This window comes from Mobula hypostoma, chromosome 15 (genome assembly GCF_963921235.1).
Source record: "Mobula hypostoma chromosome 15, sMobHyp1.1, whole genome shotgun sequence".
In the NCBI taxonomy this organism is placed as follows: Eukaryota; Metazoa; Chordata; class Chondrichthyes; order Myliobatiformes; family Myliobatidae; genus Mobula; species Mobula hypostoma.
The window spans coordinates 63476315-63493771 of record NC_086111.1 but is presented as its reverse complement, the minus strand read 5'-3'; the positions used below and the strand labels follow the sequence as shown (position 1 = coordinate 63493771).

General features: G+C 40.3%; 1 protein-coding gene across 11 annotated transcripts in view; it reads left to right on the top strand.

The window, feature by feature from the left end:
* Positions 1-17457, top strand: part of atp2b2 (ATPase plasma membrane Ca2+ transporting 2) — a 927552-nt gene that overhangs the window by 842042 nt on the left and 68053 nt on the right. For all 11 annotated transcript variants that reach the window (XM_063068192.1, XM_063068182.1, XM_063068188.1 and 8 more), the window contains 2 exons: positions 101-280; positions 7993-8080. In XM_063068192.1, the coding sequence (XP_062924262.1) occupies positions 101-280; positions 7993-8080 (268 nt within the window). The remainder of the gene's footprint in view (positions 1-100; positions 281-7992; positions 8081-17457) is intronic.

The window sequence follows — 17457 nt, the reverse complement described above, 5'->3', positions numbered from 1 at the left end:
TGATATAATTTGTCTACAAATGATTATGCAATTTTTCATTTTGCTAAATAAGAAGAATTGTGTTGAGCAACCTTGATTCCTCAAATATATTTTTGTGTAGGTTCCAGATGCCATCAGAAAGTGCCAGCGAGCTGGTATTACTGTACGCATGGTCACAGGCGACAACATTAACACAGCTCGAGCTATCGCTATTAAATGTGGTATCATTAATCCAGGTGAGGACTTCATCTGCTTGGAGGGCAAAGATTTCAACAGGAGGATCCGCAATGAAAAAGGAGAAGTGAGTTACACTTAATATATTAAAGTATGTATAATTTTGTTCAATCACACAGTATAATTCTGGAAGAGCATGTTAGTGCCATCTCCCATTTATAATATTGCCAATATCACCATATTCAGGATTGTCTGAAATATAACAGGAGAGTCAGCTTAACATTACAGAATAACACATACAAATTGCTGGAGGAACTCAGCAGGTCAGGCACATCTATGAAAAGGAATAAACAGTTGACATTTTGGGCCAAGACCCTTCATCAGGGCTGTAAAGGAAGGGGGAGAAAGCCAGAATAAGAAGGTGAAGGGAAGGGAAGATTACCATCTAGAAGATGATAGGGGAATCCAGGTGAGGGGGGAAGTAAGTGAGCAGGGAGGGGGAGTTGGAGAAGTTGGGAGGTGATAGGTGGGAAAAATAAAGGGATGAAGAGGGAGGAATCTGATAGGAGAGGAAAGTGGACCAAGAGAGAAAGGGAAGGGGAAGGAACACCAGGGGGAGGTGATAGGCAGATGAGGGGAAGAGAAGATGTAAGAGGGGAGACAGAATGAGAATGGAAGAAGAGAGAAAGGGGGTGCGATAAATTGCCAGGAGTTGGAGAAATCGATGTTAATGCCATCAAGAGTTGAGGCTGCCATATGGAAAAATGGTTTTAATGCCTTTGCATGATCTACACTGCTAGTGTGTGCAGGGCTAACATGCTGTGTCGATTTAGATCATTAAGATTCGGCAGAGAAATGATAATGTCCAAAGCTATCAAGCTATCGTACTTGTGTATTCCCATTTATACCATTTGTCATATTTTCATTAAGGTAATGAAAAGCATTATGTAATGGGTTAAAGTAAAATAGTTATAATGTATGTTTCTGATATAATTCTAATAGGTATATTCTGTATGTGATGCATTTGGGTGTTTATAAAATGTTTATATAATATATAATCATAGAGTGATGCAGCACAGAATGTGACCATTGATTCTATATAAGTTCTTTCATACAATAATCAAGTTGGCCTCTTAGCCACCCTCTGTCATTGTTAAATACGTGGGTTATGACCACTGAAGAAAATGGCTGGAGTCGCTTAGCACTTTATTAGGTGTGTCAAGAATCAAACGTACAAAAAATTTGCAAAAATAGTGTAAACTGCCAATATTTTCAAAAAGATATCTACCAAAATACACATTATCAGCTCCATACTTTGTCCAGTATGAATTCCTGGTGTTTCTTTCTCTCTCTCTCTCTCTCTCTCTCTCTCTCTCTCTCTCTCTCTCTCTCTCTCTCTCTCTCTCTCTGTCTCTCTCTCTCTCTCACTCACTCTCTCTCACTCTCTGTCTCTCTCTCTCACTCTCTCTCTCTCACTCTCTCTCTGTCTCTCTCTCTCACTCTCTCTCTCTGTCTCTCTCTCACTCTCTCTCTCTCACTCTCTCTCTCTGTGACTGATCAACCTTTGTGTATTAGGCACTGGGACATACTATCTTTAATTACCCACAAAGTCAAGACATCAATTAGAATATGATGCACCCTACAGTATAGTTACAATCATAGTATGAAATAAACAGAAGTATCTCCCTTAAATACAATAAACAAATAATATATACACATTTACACATCCCCATTACTAACGAAATTGAATATTTCGCCAACACGAGCACATCAACCATTATGAGAACATACCGGGGAAGACATCGAAGTATGCGCACTCCTTTGGTTCCCTTAACATTTTGCCCATCAGTTATTGGCCATCAGCCATTCAAATACCTGCTTTTAATTAATCTGATGTTTTGAATACTGCAATCAAGCCTTCTCCCAGTCTTCGCTGGCTTCAGGAAAACAAGCCAATTTTACACATCACCAGCTATTTTTTTTTCCATTGCCTACGATGGAATTAAATTTATAACCTGTCTAGACACCTTCAATGCTCATAGCACATCCCCTCTCTCCCAGATTCCTCAGTTCTTATTCTCTCTTTTACACTGTGCCTTTAGCCTTCACTGTTTCCTGTTCATTCCCTGCCAACATGCATCTCACCATGCATTACTTATTTATTTATGGAGGTACACTGGAGCCACTCTGCCCAGCCATCTGACAACTTAACCCTTTACAATGACCAATTAACCTATCAACCAGTACCTCTTTGGACTGTGGGAGGAAACCTACACGATTACAGGGAGAACATACAAACTCCTTTCAGATCATGGTGGGAATTGAACCCAGGTCACTGGTACTGTAAAATACTGTTCAAACCACATTATTGTGCCTCCCCACAGAGATAAATCTTTTCCTTTTTATTAGTCTGAGTTTTAGGCAGTCAACTCTATGTTCCTCAATGTTTATAACATTCCAGATTTTGTATTGAGTGCAAATTTTGGAAATGTAACCTATATCTCCAAGTCTTTGGGTTGGTTGCTAAAACATGAATCTCCAACTAGAACGTCTGTATATCGCCAACACCGCCCTGTACTTATCTGATACGGATGTGTGTCTCACTGGATCCTGGGGCACCTGGTAGAGCAGGGTGAGTCCTGAGCAGAGAATAAGACTTGGACAGTGAAGTGCCAAGATCTGGAATGTTCTGACAAACTTTGACAGGAGGTAGAACTGGGGTCAGAGCTTCCTTCACCTGTCAAAGCAGTTAAGGAATTAAATAGCTATGATTTTGGAAGCGCTGAGAAGCTACTAAAATTTGATAGCAATTGGTGATTGGCTTATTATCATCACATAGAATCATTGAGCATTGCAAGACGGCAGTAGACTCTTCGGTCCATTTAATCCATGCTGACCTGGTTTTCTGCCTATTCCCATCTACCCACACCCAGAGCATAGCCTTCCATACCCCTCTCATCCAAGTGCCTATCCAAATCTCTCTTAAATGTTGCAATTGAACTCATGTAATGGGATACAGTGAAAATGAGCTGAACCTCAGTACAATGGATGTGTACTGAGGTACAGTGCAAAACTTTGCTTTGTATGACATCCATATAGATTGTTTCACTACATCGATACATCAAGGAAGGGCAGGGGAAAAGTGAAAACAGAATGCAGAATGTATCTTACAGTTACAGAGAAATGCAATGCATGCAGACAATAAGATGGAAGGTCACAATGAGGTAAATTGTGATATCAAGAGTCTGCCATACATGGGAAATCCATTCAATAGTCTTATATAGCATAGTGGTTAGTGCAACATTATTACCGTACCAGTGATTATGGATCGGGGTTTGATTCTAGCTGCTTTCAGTAAGGAGTTTGTATGTTCTCTCCATGACCATGTGGGTTTCTTCCTGGTGCTCTGGTTTCCTCCCACATTCCATACGGTTAGGGTTAGTAAGTTGTGGGCAAGGAAGAATGCCAGAAGCGTGGCACACTTGCGGGCTGCCCCAGCACAATTCTCCCTGATTTGATTTGAGACAAGTGACATATTTCATTGTGTTTTATGATGTACATATGAGCATTAGAACTCATCTTTCATCTGAAAATGTAAACCAATCATTAAACCCTATAATGTAAAACATTAAAAAAAGTCAAACTAAAATAAAATAAAATAACCTTTTCACAATGTCATGTCTAAGGGTCACCAAAACTCTTTCAAACATAGAGGGAGGTGTGGGTGGTTGTTTGCTGGTCCAATGTCTGGGAAACCCCAAAACTATTGGGCTCTGCCTCAATGTGTTCAGCAATTGGGTACAGTAACAGCTGTGACAAAAGACAATAGACAATAGGTGCAGGAGTAGACCATTTGGCCCTTCGAGCCAGCACCGCCATTCACTGTGATCATGGCTGATCATCCACAATCAGTACCCCATTCCTGCCTTCTCCCCATATCCCTTGACTCCACTGTGTTTAAGAGCTGTATCTAACTCTTTCTTGAAAGCATCCAGAGAATTGGCCTCCACTGCCTTCTGAGGCAGAGCATTCCACAGATCCACAACTCTCTGGGTGAAAAAGTTTTTCCTCAACTCCGTTCTAAATGCCTACCTCTTATTCTTAAACTGTGATGGCACCTCAAACCTTGTAAATCCTAGACTAAGTTATTGTAGGTTCACATGAGTCTGGGATTTACTAGAATCAATAAGGCTGAATGCAGAAACTTCCTTTGGGCACACTGGCCACATGATGTGCCTCATTATCATAAGTCAGAAATAGTAGTTGTCTTCTTGCATGTATCACTGAATACCTCCTTCATCCCAGAAGAAAAAGCAATGACAGTTCTGACTTTAGATAGTTAAGTAGCAGCCCAATAATTCTATGCTGTACATCTTTGATAGTCTATCGAATATTATTTGAGAATCTATATAAATGACATCCCTCCCCAAGTTACCTTCTCTGTTAATACATCAAACACTCAATTACATTATTTTTTTTGTGTGATTATGATGGTGAAATTCGTCCTATTAATAAGAAAGTAAACAAGGGATGCATTCGCCTCATGGTTAATGCAAAATGTTATGAAATATTTCTGCCACTCCATTTTTGAATAATTTTTTTAATTGATTTTAATAATAATAAAAAAGTAATGACAGGTCACCTGCAGATTTTTACTTCTGGTGTCAGTTATTTATTCAACCTTGGGAAGAGCATAATCTACCCAACCCCTAAACTTCTCAACATCCACTTTTCCAGTCGGAGTGTAAAGCAAGAGCTGGGCTGTTTTTCTCTCTCGAATCAGGAGGCTCAGAGCCAATTACGGCAGCACCTCTGCCAACAAGCTGTGATCAGTCAATTAAACACAGGCTGAAGTTTGATCTCTTGGCCAATTGTCTCAGTCAACTGAGCAGAGGGCATAATATGTAAGGCTTTTCACCGTAAATGACAAGGACATCTTGACCTAATTTCTTTTTTTTAATACTTAAGCCAATTCCACTTAGTGTTCTGAAATAAGCTGTAATAGTCAGGCTAATGTTTAAGACTCTTCTAGTCAAAGAAAAAATTTCCATGACAGCACCAAACCAACAAACTGCATAGCAGATTTTAACCTTGTGTGTTATATAAATGACTGAAGGCATTTGGTACTTGCAGAATATTGAAGCAACAACCAGCATTGATAAAATGACAGAATTTTTCAGTCAATTGGTTTAGTGTTCTCTGTCACACTTACTTATACTGTTGCTGTCTGCTGCTTTGCACCATACTTTCAATGATGGCTTAACTCTTAGGAGAATCAACCATATTTTAAATTAAAAGGTTCAAAGGTTCATTTATTATCAAAGTATGTCTGCAGCACTCAACTCTGAGATTCATCTTCTCCAGATAGCCACAAAACAAAGAAAAGCATGGCAGTCGTTCGAAGAAAAATATCAAACCCACCCACCTCCTGCAGAAGAAAAATGGCAACATGATCATCAACCCACAACCGCCCCCCCACCACACACACACACACACACACACCTAGCAAAACATGCCAATGAGAAAGAATGGGCGCAAATACAGAATATAAAAAATACAAGACTGAAAAAGTCTACAGTTCAGAAACCAATCCATAAACACAGAACCTTGGTAACGTCCTCTGACAGCATCGAGAGAGAGAGAGAGAGATCACTCAAATGCGGAAACCTACACTCCCGAAACAGAGAAAGAACAGGCAAAAGCACAGAATATGAAAACTAAAAGACTGAAAAAGTCCATAGTCCAAACCATAAATTATTATTATATAATAATTGAATTACATGAATAATACATGCTATGCAGCAAATCATTCACCAATCAATAATACACCGCAAAAAAAAAATTAAACTTTTAGAAAATTGAATTTTTTTCCCTAATAGAAGTGTTGTATTCCTCTGCCCTGTCCCATGCTTTTCAACTTTTGGACAGGAAAGAGGATTTAATGTCAGTTCTGTTCTCACTGGCCATATGGAACCATACGAGTGGTTGGGAATACTTGAGGCAGTTGGCATGTTATCCTGTGGCAAGTAGCCGGAGTGATGTTTGGAATTCCCCCATAGCAGATGAGTTCATTATCTGCAGATTCCTTTTGGGCAAATTTACATTCTTTCCCTCTCTGGAAACCAGATGCTCTCCACAGTATAAAATGTCATTTTACAGGCTTTACATCTTTGAAGTGGAACACACAAAATGCTGGAGGAACTCAGCAGATTAGGCAGCACCTATGGAAATGAGTAAGCAGTCGACATTTCCCTTCTTCAGGACTGGAAAGGAAGGGGGAAGACGCCAGAACAAAAAGGTGGAGGAGGGGAAGGTGATAGGTGAAGTTAGGTAGGTGGGTGGGAAAGGGAAAGGTAAAGGGCTGGAGAGGAAGGAATCTGATGGGAGAGGAGAGTGGACCATAGGAGAAAGGGAAGGAGAGGGGTGAGAGGCCAGAGTGGGGAATAGAAGAGGGGAGGGAGGATTTTTTTTTACCAGAAGGAGAAATCAATATTCATGCCGTCAGGTTGGAGACTATACAGACGGAATACAAAGTGTTGCTCCTCCACCCTGAGAGTGGCCTCATCTTGGCACATGAGGAGGCCATGCACCAACATGTCGGAAAAGGAATGGGAATAGGATTTAAAATGTTTGACCACCAGAAAGTTCCGCTTTTGGTGGATGGAGCGGAGGTGCTTGAAGAAGTGGTGCTCTAAGTTTACAACGTGTCTCTCCAAGGTAGAGGAGGCTGGATCAGGAGCACCAGACATAATAAATGACCCCAGCAGATTCTTAGCTCAAAGGACTGTTTGGGGCCCGGGGATCAATACATTGGACATTGACGATGCCATCTCTGATTTGATCCAGTAAGAACTGTAACACATTCAAATTCATTCTTAAAGAAATAAATTTGGGAGATGAAGATGGTGTTCTAAGTAATCCCCTTTGTTAGTTACGAATCCCACCATAACTTATAGCAAATACTAAACCATTTTTGCAATATTTGGTTAACAATTTCCAGGATATGTTCTTTAAATTCTTTAAAATATGAGGGAACACAAAGATGCAGCCAGTGAAGCTGCATTGTCACAATTCCAGTGACCCAGTTTCAATCCTGACTTGCAGTGCTGTGTATGTGGAGTTTCCAAATTCTCCCTCTGACCATGTGGGCTTCCCCCAACTACTCAGGTATGCTCTAATGTCCCCAAGCTGTGCAGAGTGTAAAGAAGGTAGGATTAGTCTAAGTAGGTCAGTTGATGGTCAGTTCTAAGTGGACCTGTTTCTGTGCTGTATGATCCTATGATGGTCTGGTGACATTGGCTAGCTGATTGACACTGGTACAGGTTCTATCAGGATTCCCAACCTTTTTTTATGCCATAGACTAATACCATTAAGCAGGTTGGGAACCCCTGTCCCAAGAGATCTGCGATCAGGGTTATAGTAGGTCCTAGAAGGGAAGCTTTTTTTTCTTTCTTCTTCCTATTAATTGTTAGAACATAAACTATAATACAATTCTCTTATTCCATCCAAGTTCTTAGACTGGTTAGTAAGGGTTCAGAGCCCATTGCAAGGAAAACTGGCTCTGTTGCTTTGATTCTCAAGTTCAGAAATCCACAGATAATTCAGAGATTATTAACGGTACAGTTTATCTAACCCATAAAGATCATACAAGTTACATAATCAAAGTATTTTTTACGAATTTTATTTATGTTATTGGTAAAAGCATTGACCTTGTAACATTATGTCTAGATTTTATTTTGAATTTTATTAATGTAATTGGTAAAAGCATCGACCTTGTAACATTATGTCTAGATTATATTTTGAACTTCAAAGCACTTTTAATTATGTTTTGATTTTAAGGTTGAACAAGAACGTATTGACAAAATCTGGCCAAAACTACGTGTACTTGCTCGTTCATCTCCTACTGACAAGCATACTTTAGTAAAAGGTAAGCAATTTGTTTTCAGAAGGCCAAGATTAGGTCTTTTCTCACACTGCCTCAATATTGGTTTTCTTCCACAATGTACTGAGTGACTACATACTCCTGTTACGCCGTTGGCATTTAGAGCAGGAATGTAGGTTCTCCATCTACGCAAATCAAACTAGTCTTCTTATGACTCACAGAAAGTATACGCACATGTTCAAGAGGACCACAACCTTGTCGTGCCTTAATGACCTGAGGAGCTATGTTGGCTGGAGTCAGCACTTTATGCTTTGGCTCTTCATAGGCACACCCATGCCAGACAGGTCAAAGGGTAGAGGGCAGACTAAGTGAGGTCCTCCGGTCCCTCTGGTTCGGGGATTCAGCTCAGGTCTAACAATGGCGACTGGTAAAGCAAAATTGTACCTTGTGAGCCTTTCACTAATCTCCTTACCATGTGTTGTAAATAAGGAAAAGTTGAACTGGTCTATGACTCAAACCTGTTCCATTTGTGCTTCATTCTGAGCAATGTTTGGCAAGCAGTTCTATTAAGTGCATTCAACTATGGACAAATGTTTTTATTTTGGACAGAATTAACCATCCAAAGCTAACAAATAGTATCCAGGTGTTTGAGCATTCAAGGTTAAATCCTGCAGCTGGAGAAGTTAAATTCCAATGATTACATAAATCTGGAATTAGATAATAAACAGTTATCAGTAATGTTTACCATAAAATTGCAGGATTATACTTAAACCAGTTTACAGATGGCTTCAGGATAGGAAATCGTTGCTGTTTCAGGTTAAAATCTGCACCAGATGCTCAACAGTTGCTGTAGACTTGAACCCACTTTCCAAATAGAGCTAAGCAAAACATTAGAAACATAGAAATCTAGAAAACCTACAGCATAATACAGACCCTTCGGCCCACAATGCTGTGCCGAACATGTACTTACTTTAGAAATTGCCTAGGGTTACTCGTAGCCCTCGATTTTTCTAATTTTTCTAAGCTCCATGTACCCTGTAATTTAGCTTTGAAAGATATTAGTATTTGAATCACTATCAGAATTACCAGCATATGTTGTTGAATTTGTTAATTTAGTAGCAGAAGTACAATGCAATACATCATAAAATATAGAAATAAATAAATGACAGTAAATATATATGTATGTTAAAGAGATAAATTAAAAATAGTAGTGCAAAAACAGAAATAATAGTAAAAAAAAAGTGAAGTGGTGTTCATGGGTTTCATTCAGAAGTCAGATTGCAGAGGGGAAGAAGCTGTTCCTGAATCATTGAGTGTGTGCCTTCAAGCTTCTGTACCTCCTGCCTAATGGTAACAATCAGAAGAGGTTGAAGGGAGTTCTTAATAATAGATGCCACCTTTCTGAGGCATCGCTCCTTTAAGATGTCTTGAATACTACAGAGGCTAGTACCCTTGATGGAGCTGACAAATTTACAACTTTCTGCAGCTTCTTTTGATCCTGTGCAGTAGTCACCACCCCCCCCCCCCATACCAGATATTGATGCAGCCTGTCAGAATGCTCTACACCATACGTCTGTAGAAGTTTTCGAGTGTCTTAGGTGACAAACCAAATCTCCTCAATCTCCAAACGAAATATAGCCACTGCCTTGCTTTGTTTTGGTTGCATCAATATATTGGGACGAGGTTAGATCCTCCGAGATCTTGACATCCAGGAACTTGAAATTGCTCACTCTCTCCACTTCTCTTCCCTCTGTGAGGATTGGTTTGTGTTCCTTCATCTTACCCTTCCTGACAATAATTATTCATTTTTATTGTGGTTAAGCAAAACATATTTAATGAGCCAGTACAATAAAGCTGTAATTTAGAATGTTATCTTATAAAAAATGATGCTGTTAAAGATACTTCTAAATATCTTTAAGAGTGCTAACATGGTGAAATTTTATTAGTGACTCAAAAAGATGGCCCACTTATTATTTTCTCAAGAGCAGTCGAAATGGGTGACAAATACTGACCTTGTTGGTGACCTGTATCTTTCAAAATGAATAAGGGGAAAACAGCTAAAATTGAACTAGTCTAAAAGTTCAAAAGTTCAAAGTACACTTATTATGAAAGTATGTATACTTTATACAACCTTGAAATTCGTTTTCCTACAGTCAATCACAAAAACAGAGAAACCCAACAGAACCCAATAAAAGGTTCCCAACCTTTTTTATGCCATGGAGGCCTTACCTTTAACCCAGCTTGGGATCCTCTGCTGATTGAGGTTCATTAAAAGAGACCATCAAACTGCCAATGTGCGACAAAAAGAACAAATCATGCAAACAATAAAAAGTAAACAAGTAACACTCAGAACTAAACTCCACGAAGCCAGTTCATCGCTGCAATCATATGAAGAAAAACCATCTTAATCAGCATGCGCGTTACGGCAATGGTTTAAGCTATTGCAATATGTCACAGAAGTTCAATAAGCACCAAAGATAATTTGTACTTCATGTTGGTTTGGCTACTTTGAGATGAATTGCATTGGAAATATTGTCCATGAATATTCAAAGCTTTTCATCTGGTTCTCTCTTTATCTGAGAATCAGAGACATTAAAGAAAATAAGGAAACAAATGATTTAACTTCTATGATCTAACACATGCATTAACAGGGAAACTGCTGTCAAGTTACAGGAACGATGCATAATGCTCAACAAATGAGGGAGTTAACTGTAAACAGACCATTAATCATTTATTTGGCTTATATTATATATTTTTTTCTTTAACTCCCCTACACCCTTGCTTTCAGTGCTATGGTTTTATTTCCAGTTACGCCGCTGGTGTTTAGGGCAGCAGTGAAACCCTAGAGGTGTTCAGACCTTCCTTCGTCATGAACTTCTCAGATTTCACTACAGTCAGTCATGCAAGTCCCGGTTGGAGACTCAGGAATACCATCGCACTCAGATGTAGAAGGATTCTTCTTTGCCGTTTCTGTAACAATTTTGCTTTTCCAGTCCGGGTTGTTAGCCCTGAGCTGAACCCCTGAACCTGGAGGACTGGTGGACCACTTTTTCTCTGGCCTTTACCCGTTGACCTGTTTGGCATGGGTGACCCAACCAAGAGCCAAAGTGTAAAGCCCTGACCTGAGCCAACATAGCTCTCCAGGTGATTGGGGCACACCAACCTCCAAACCACGACAAGACTGTGGTCCTCTTGGAGGTAAATTTGAACATGTGTCATAAGAAGTCTAGTTTGATTTGTGTAGATTATCATATGTTGAATAATGGCACTTTAAATTTATAAATGCATCTTTACTGTCAACCAATGTTCCAGTGAGGCTCTCAGAAGTGCAGACAGAGAACAGTAAATGTGAGACTATGAAGAATACAATGGAAGGGGTGGCTAAATACTTAACTAAGAATGGTTTGGGAGGAGGAGAGGGGAAGAGTGACTGAGATAAGGAGGAGTTGCAAGATATTGGACCTGAACGACAAGAGAAGGTTGTTATGAATGGATGAGTTGGATGTGTGTACAAGCAGTGGCTCTGAAATACAAGAGATTCCGATTTCAAGACTGGTCAATGGAGAGAGTAGGAAGGGCCAAAGACAATTCCTGCCACTGTCTATAACGAGTTTGTGCATTCTTCCCATGATGGTACAGGTGCTCCAGTTTCCTCCCACAGTCCACAGACATACTGGTTGGTAGGTTAATTGTTCGTTATAAATTGTCCTGTGATTAGGTTAGGGTTAAATCAGGGGACTACTAGATGATGCATCTCGAAGGACCAGAAGGGCCTATTCTGCACTGTATCTCAATATATAAATAAGTAAAATATATAGCTTGGTTGCCTAAGACTTTTGCACAGAACTGTAGTAATTTTATGTATTGCACAGTACTGCTGCCACACCAAAAAAACACAAACTTGGTGATATATGTGAGTGATGATAAACCTGATTCTGATATAAGTCTCTATTGTGGACTGAGAGTGGGAAGGTGGCAGGGAGTGGGGAATCATGTTGGGAAAATGAGAAAGGAGAGATGAAGGGGCAGGGAAAACCAGAGAGACATTCTGTAATGATCAATAAACCAATTGTTTGGAATTAAATTACCTTACTGATGTCTCAGGGCTGGGTGTGTCTGAGCCTGTGCCATCCCTGCCCCTGGCATTCCTTCCCTGCTGTCTGTCCCACAAACCTCCCATGGTGTTCTGCCCTTGCCATTCCCAATATCCTCTGCCCCTGCCAGATATACAAACTCACTCTTCGCTCCACGTTGACAAATGCAGTACTGTGCAAAAACCTTAGGTACCCGAGCTACATATATTCCAACCCACCTAATACAGCCAATATAAGGCTTCTATTCCTGTTAATTTTGCTATTTTCCATTCTTTATCAATGAATTGATTCCTTACTGAAGTTTTGCTAAATATATATTTAATGTTTTCTCGTAGCTCACCGTTTTTGTTTCACTTACAAATGGATCAACCGGGCACTACTTGAACAGTGGCTCTCGTTCAAAGGCCTGAGTGATCAGGTTTGGTTCCTGTGTTTCAATGGAAGTGAGATGAGAAGTCATCATTGGAAAAGGAGTTTGATGAGGATAGTTGCAAAGGGGAATGTGATAACAGAATGGGAGAGTGCAAAGGGAATGGAAGTCAAAAAAAAAAGATCAGGAAGAACAAGGTGGATGGATGAAATTCTGAGAACGGAAGTAGTGGATGCTAACAAATTCATCTGAGGGATTTTGTGCAAGTTTCCCTGCTGTGTCTGGGAATCGGTCTGCATTTCCATTGCTATGGTTAGTTGTTTAAATTGTGGTCAACGTAGGTAAACATCCTCATATTTAAACTGTTGAAGGCACAAGGGTCTAGGACTATTATTTAGACTGGAGGAATAGGTGGTACTGCTTAATTCTTTTCCTGGTCAGTTAGTGCTCACAGCCCATGAGCATCTGCTGACTGCCTAGCATATCTTCTGTGTTTGGTAGACTGTGACAAGTGAATGGAGCATATGTGAAGGAGCAGGTGTAAAATATTTGTACATAGCATCTCAGCCGACTTGGATTTGTTTCCTTTTTTAATGTGTAAATTGTATAAAATGCAATTTTCACCTATTTTTAAATGTTTGCATTCATTTCCCTTTGAAGTGCACCCTGTGGTGAAATGAGACCAGGCGCTTCTAGATGTTATTTGCCGCAATGGAGCTTTTTTCTGCCCATTGTAATTCACGGATCTCCAACACACGATCATCTCATGATTGGAATTGAATTAGACGTCAGCAAACTTCAATCTTCATAACCAACTGGTAATAACATGAGGAGCACATCATGCTGAGAATAATAAACTTCATGTAATTTAATGTATCTCCCATTGGATGTCATTTTTATAACCAAAATTCCTCCTATGAATGTTCTATTCGAAAACAAGGATCTATGCTTGAATCCAACTTCTGTTAAAACTTTATTTATGGAGACACAGTGTGGAACAGGCCCTTCCAGCCCTTCGAACCGCACCACCCAGCAACCCTAGCCTGATCGTGGGACAATTTACAATAACCAATTAACCTGCCAACCAGTACATCTTTGGACTATGGGAGGAAACCAGAGCACTCAGAGGAAACCCGTGTGGTCATGGAGAGAACGTACAAACTCCTTATGGGCAGCAGCTGGAATTGAACCTGTGTCGCTGGTACTGTAAAGGATAGTGCTAACCACTGTGCTACCATACCGCCCTGAGGTCATGGGGTGTTATCTGGCCTGCTCCATTTTCAAGGAGATTCTGCCTTGTGAGTCCCAGTTTTTCTCTCCTGCTGCTTCTTTCTCATTTCCCATTCCTATTTTCCATGCGGCACTTTCCACTATGCCACAGTTCCTTCGTTCCCCCACATCATTGAACCTATCACTATACAAGTTTGAAAGGCACAACACCTATCTTCCATAGCAAGCAGCAGTGTCCATGAAATGTGTGTCATCAATCATCAAATGCCTGTTACACCGCTGGCGTTTAGGCAGCAAATGAAATGTACATATCAGAGATTCATAGCCTTTAGGTGAAGCCGATCATGGTAGCAATATCTTAAAGCCGGTTAAGTTCCAATTTTTTGCCTTTTTACAACTTTTGCTTTATTATGAGGGCAAATTCTGCCATCCCATAAGTGCGTAAAGTCCAATTTCTTGACAACAGAAGGCAAGTTTGTTGACTTCTATAAACTGTCTCTAGTGTAAGTGAATGACAGGAGAAACAGAGGGAGTTAGAGTTATATGTCCTGGAAATCTGATAAGTGGGCAGTTATCCTTGTTAATCCCATTTTATAGCACTTGGCTCATTGCCTTTCAGACTTCGGCAGTTCAAGTGATCATCTAAACCAGCCTTCTCAACCTTTTTGCTTTGGAGGAACCTTTGAAATAATTTTCAGGTTTCAGGGAACCCCTGCATAAAAATGATTATATCAACAGCACAAAGTACGTTAGCGTGATCAGTAAGTGTAGATAAAATAATTGGCAATGCTCTTTTGAGTAGAGAATGAATTTTCAGCCAGCCTTTCTTGAAAAGATAACAGGTAGTTAAGCTTAGCTTACCTTTCTTGAAATTAATCTCCTTCTCATAAAGTCAGCGCTCTCCAGTTATCAATGGCCTCCCCTATCTCACGTCCCTCAGAACCTGAGAAAGAACTGAACCAAGTAAACACGGTCCTACTGCGCGTTTGCCATACTGGGCTGAGAGACTTCTAACGAGATTGGTGATGGGGTTGCTCAGTCACCGCCTACCACTGCAAGCACTAGCATCGTGCATGGCGCAAAGTTCAAGAAGCAATGTTTTTTTTAAATCATGATCTCTCGATATTAACCCCAGTTGAGAAACCATGATCCAGACATTAGTTAAATATTCTTAATATCTCTGCTTTCACCACTCTCTCCAACAGTGAGTTGTCCAGGAACTCTCCACTCCCTGTGTGATTAAAAAGGTCTCCCTCAGATTCCCTTTAAGTCTCTTACCCCCTGCCCTAAATCAATTGTTTGTAATCACCTCTGATCTTTGAAAGTAGCAGAGCAGCTGCCTCGCTGCAATCTGTTGAAAGTCATCCCTCAATCCAAACTTTTGTATGGGAGGTACGATAACATGCTGGTTAGCATAACATTATTAAGTACTAGCAACCTATTAATTCCATTGGTCTCAAAGTTCAAAGTTCTCTGTAAGAATGTTACAGGTTCTCCTGACTGCATGGGTTTCCTCCAGGTGCTCCAGTTTCCTCCTACAGTACGAAGATAAACGGGTTAGCAGGTTAATCGGTCACATGGGTGTAAATGGGTGGTAGGGGCTCGCTGGGCCAGAAGCGCCTGTTACTGTGATGTATCTCCAAATGAAAAAATAATGCAGTGAACTATACCAAAACTCTCCTCATAGTTTTTTATATATCTCAATTAAGTGCCCTCTTAATCTCCTTCTCTCTAGAGAAAACAGACCGAGCCTCTCCAATCTCTCCCCATAACTGAGACACTCAATTGCATGTCCTGGGCAAAGATCCTCAATACCTTCTCCAGAAGCACTACACTTTTCCTAGAGCACAGAATACCGTGCAGTTCTCCGGCTAAACTCCGACTGGTGTTCGATCAGCTGATGAGCATACAAGATTCGAAGATTCAGAGTACATTTATTATCAAAGTATGCATGCAGTATACCACCTTGAGATTCATCTTCCTGCAGTTAGCCACAAAACAAAGAAACACCATGGAACCCGCTCAAATAAAAACATACACTCATCACGCAAAATAAAGGAACAAACCGCGCAAATGGCAAAAAAATGAGCGAGAAACACCCAGAATATTAAACATCAAACCACAAATTCTTGAAACAGTTGAGGAATATTCAATTTAGTTCAGTTCAGTTCAATTTAGCGCTCTGTCACTCTTTGACTGCAGGCCGCAGAGCTAGTTTGCGTCAAAGTCCCCCAATCAAAATCGTGCAAAATAGTAATGAAAAGAAGTAACCAGAAAGCAGAATCATATAAAATATGAATTGTAGAGTCCTCTAAGGATGAGTCCAATTCACAAATTGTGCTTATCAAACCTTGACCAAGACCCAAAACTCAAAACTCCTGCACCTTCCTCTGGCAGCAGCAAGTGAGACGGAGAGAGAGACCGGTCAAACGCAGGAACCTTCACTTACCTCGTTGATTTCAATTTTGTTTGACCCTTTTTTCGGAAAGTCATGAAGCTGATCATGGGTTCGCACACCGCCATTAGGCCACACACACCGCCATTAGGCCACACGCTCCTTTCTCAACCACGCCGAATTCTCTCCGAGACAGCACAAGCACCAGGTCGCTCAGTCGGCCCAAAACCACATTATCAAAATGTAAATTACAGGCTCCAATTGCATACAGCTTATTACTGGAGGTGTATTTTAAGAAGTAGTAGTTTCATAAACTGTCTGCTCTCCAGGACATCGCCATTAGTTGTGTTGATCACTGGTGCCATCTTGCAGGATAGGAAAGAGGAAAATAAGTGGTGAAGGGGACAATGCAGATTCTGTAAGAACATGAGCCAAATAACCTCCTCCTGTGCCGCAAGCAAATAGAAAAGGAGCTTCCTGGCCCTCAGCTAACCTGGCCTGGTGCTGCTGATCGCTTTGTGGGCTTTGTAAATCAACTCAAGGCTGCACGAGAGGTTCCAGTGCTTTTGAAAAGAGAAAGGGAAAGTCTCTGAGGAATCCCTTTCTGCTGCAACCACAATTTTATAAGAAAGTTGAAAAGATTCTCAAGGCTTCCTGGACTGACAGAATTAAAGCATTTCTGCACTTGCTAACTGCTCGTCAGTAATCCCACTGGAGTTTATAGGCGTCTTATGGTTGGATGAAACAATCAAAGGTTTGATCAGCAATAAACAAGGTTCTTTCTTTGGAACTATGACTTGAATATATCTTGTTATGCTACATTGGTTTTTAAAACGCTGAAATGGTAGGTCATCACGTCGCCTCCAGCAGGTGATCCTTTGCCACTGCAAGCGTACACTGTCTAATTCTGTGCTAACTCCTTACATTTGCACAGACTTTGTAAATGCCTATTGCCCGTCACTTTCCAACTTACAGATATTGCAAAACATTCCTTCTGGGGTTCTAGTATACTTCAAGAAGGCATTAACTTCAAAAATATCAATTAGAAAGGAAATAGTGTTTATTTTGAAAGGCATTGTTCAATTATATTTGGTCATGTTTTATTTGTAGCGCAGTCATATGCATGGTTAAACCGTAAGTGATTAGTTCTTCAGTCTGATTTCCTGATGCTTTATTTAATTTTTCTATCCTCCTAACCCCAATCCTATATCTCTCATGACAATTACTGCATTTGTTCTTCAGAATGACCAATGAATAAACACAAAATGAAATGTTATTTAGGATTAAGAGGTGAAACATCGTTGTCAGTTTGATGTACGTCACAGACCAAATA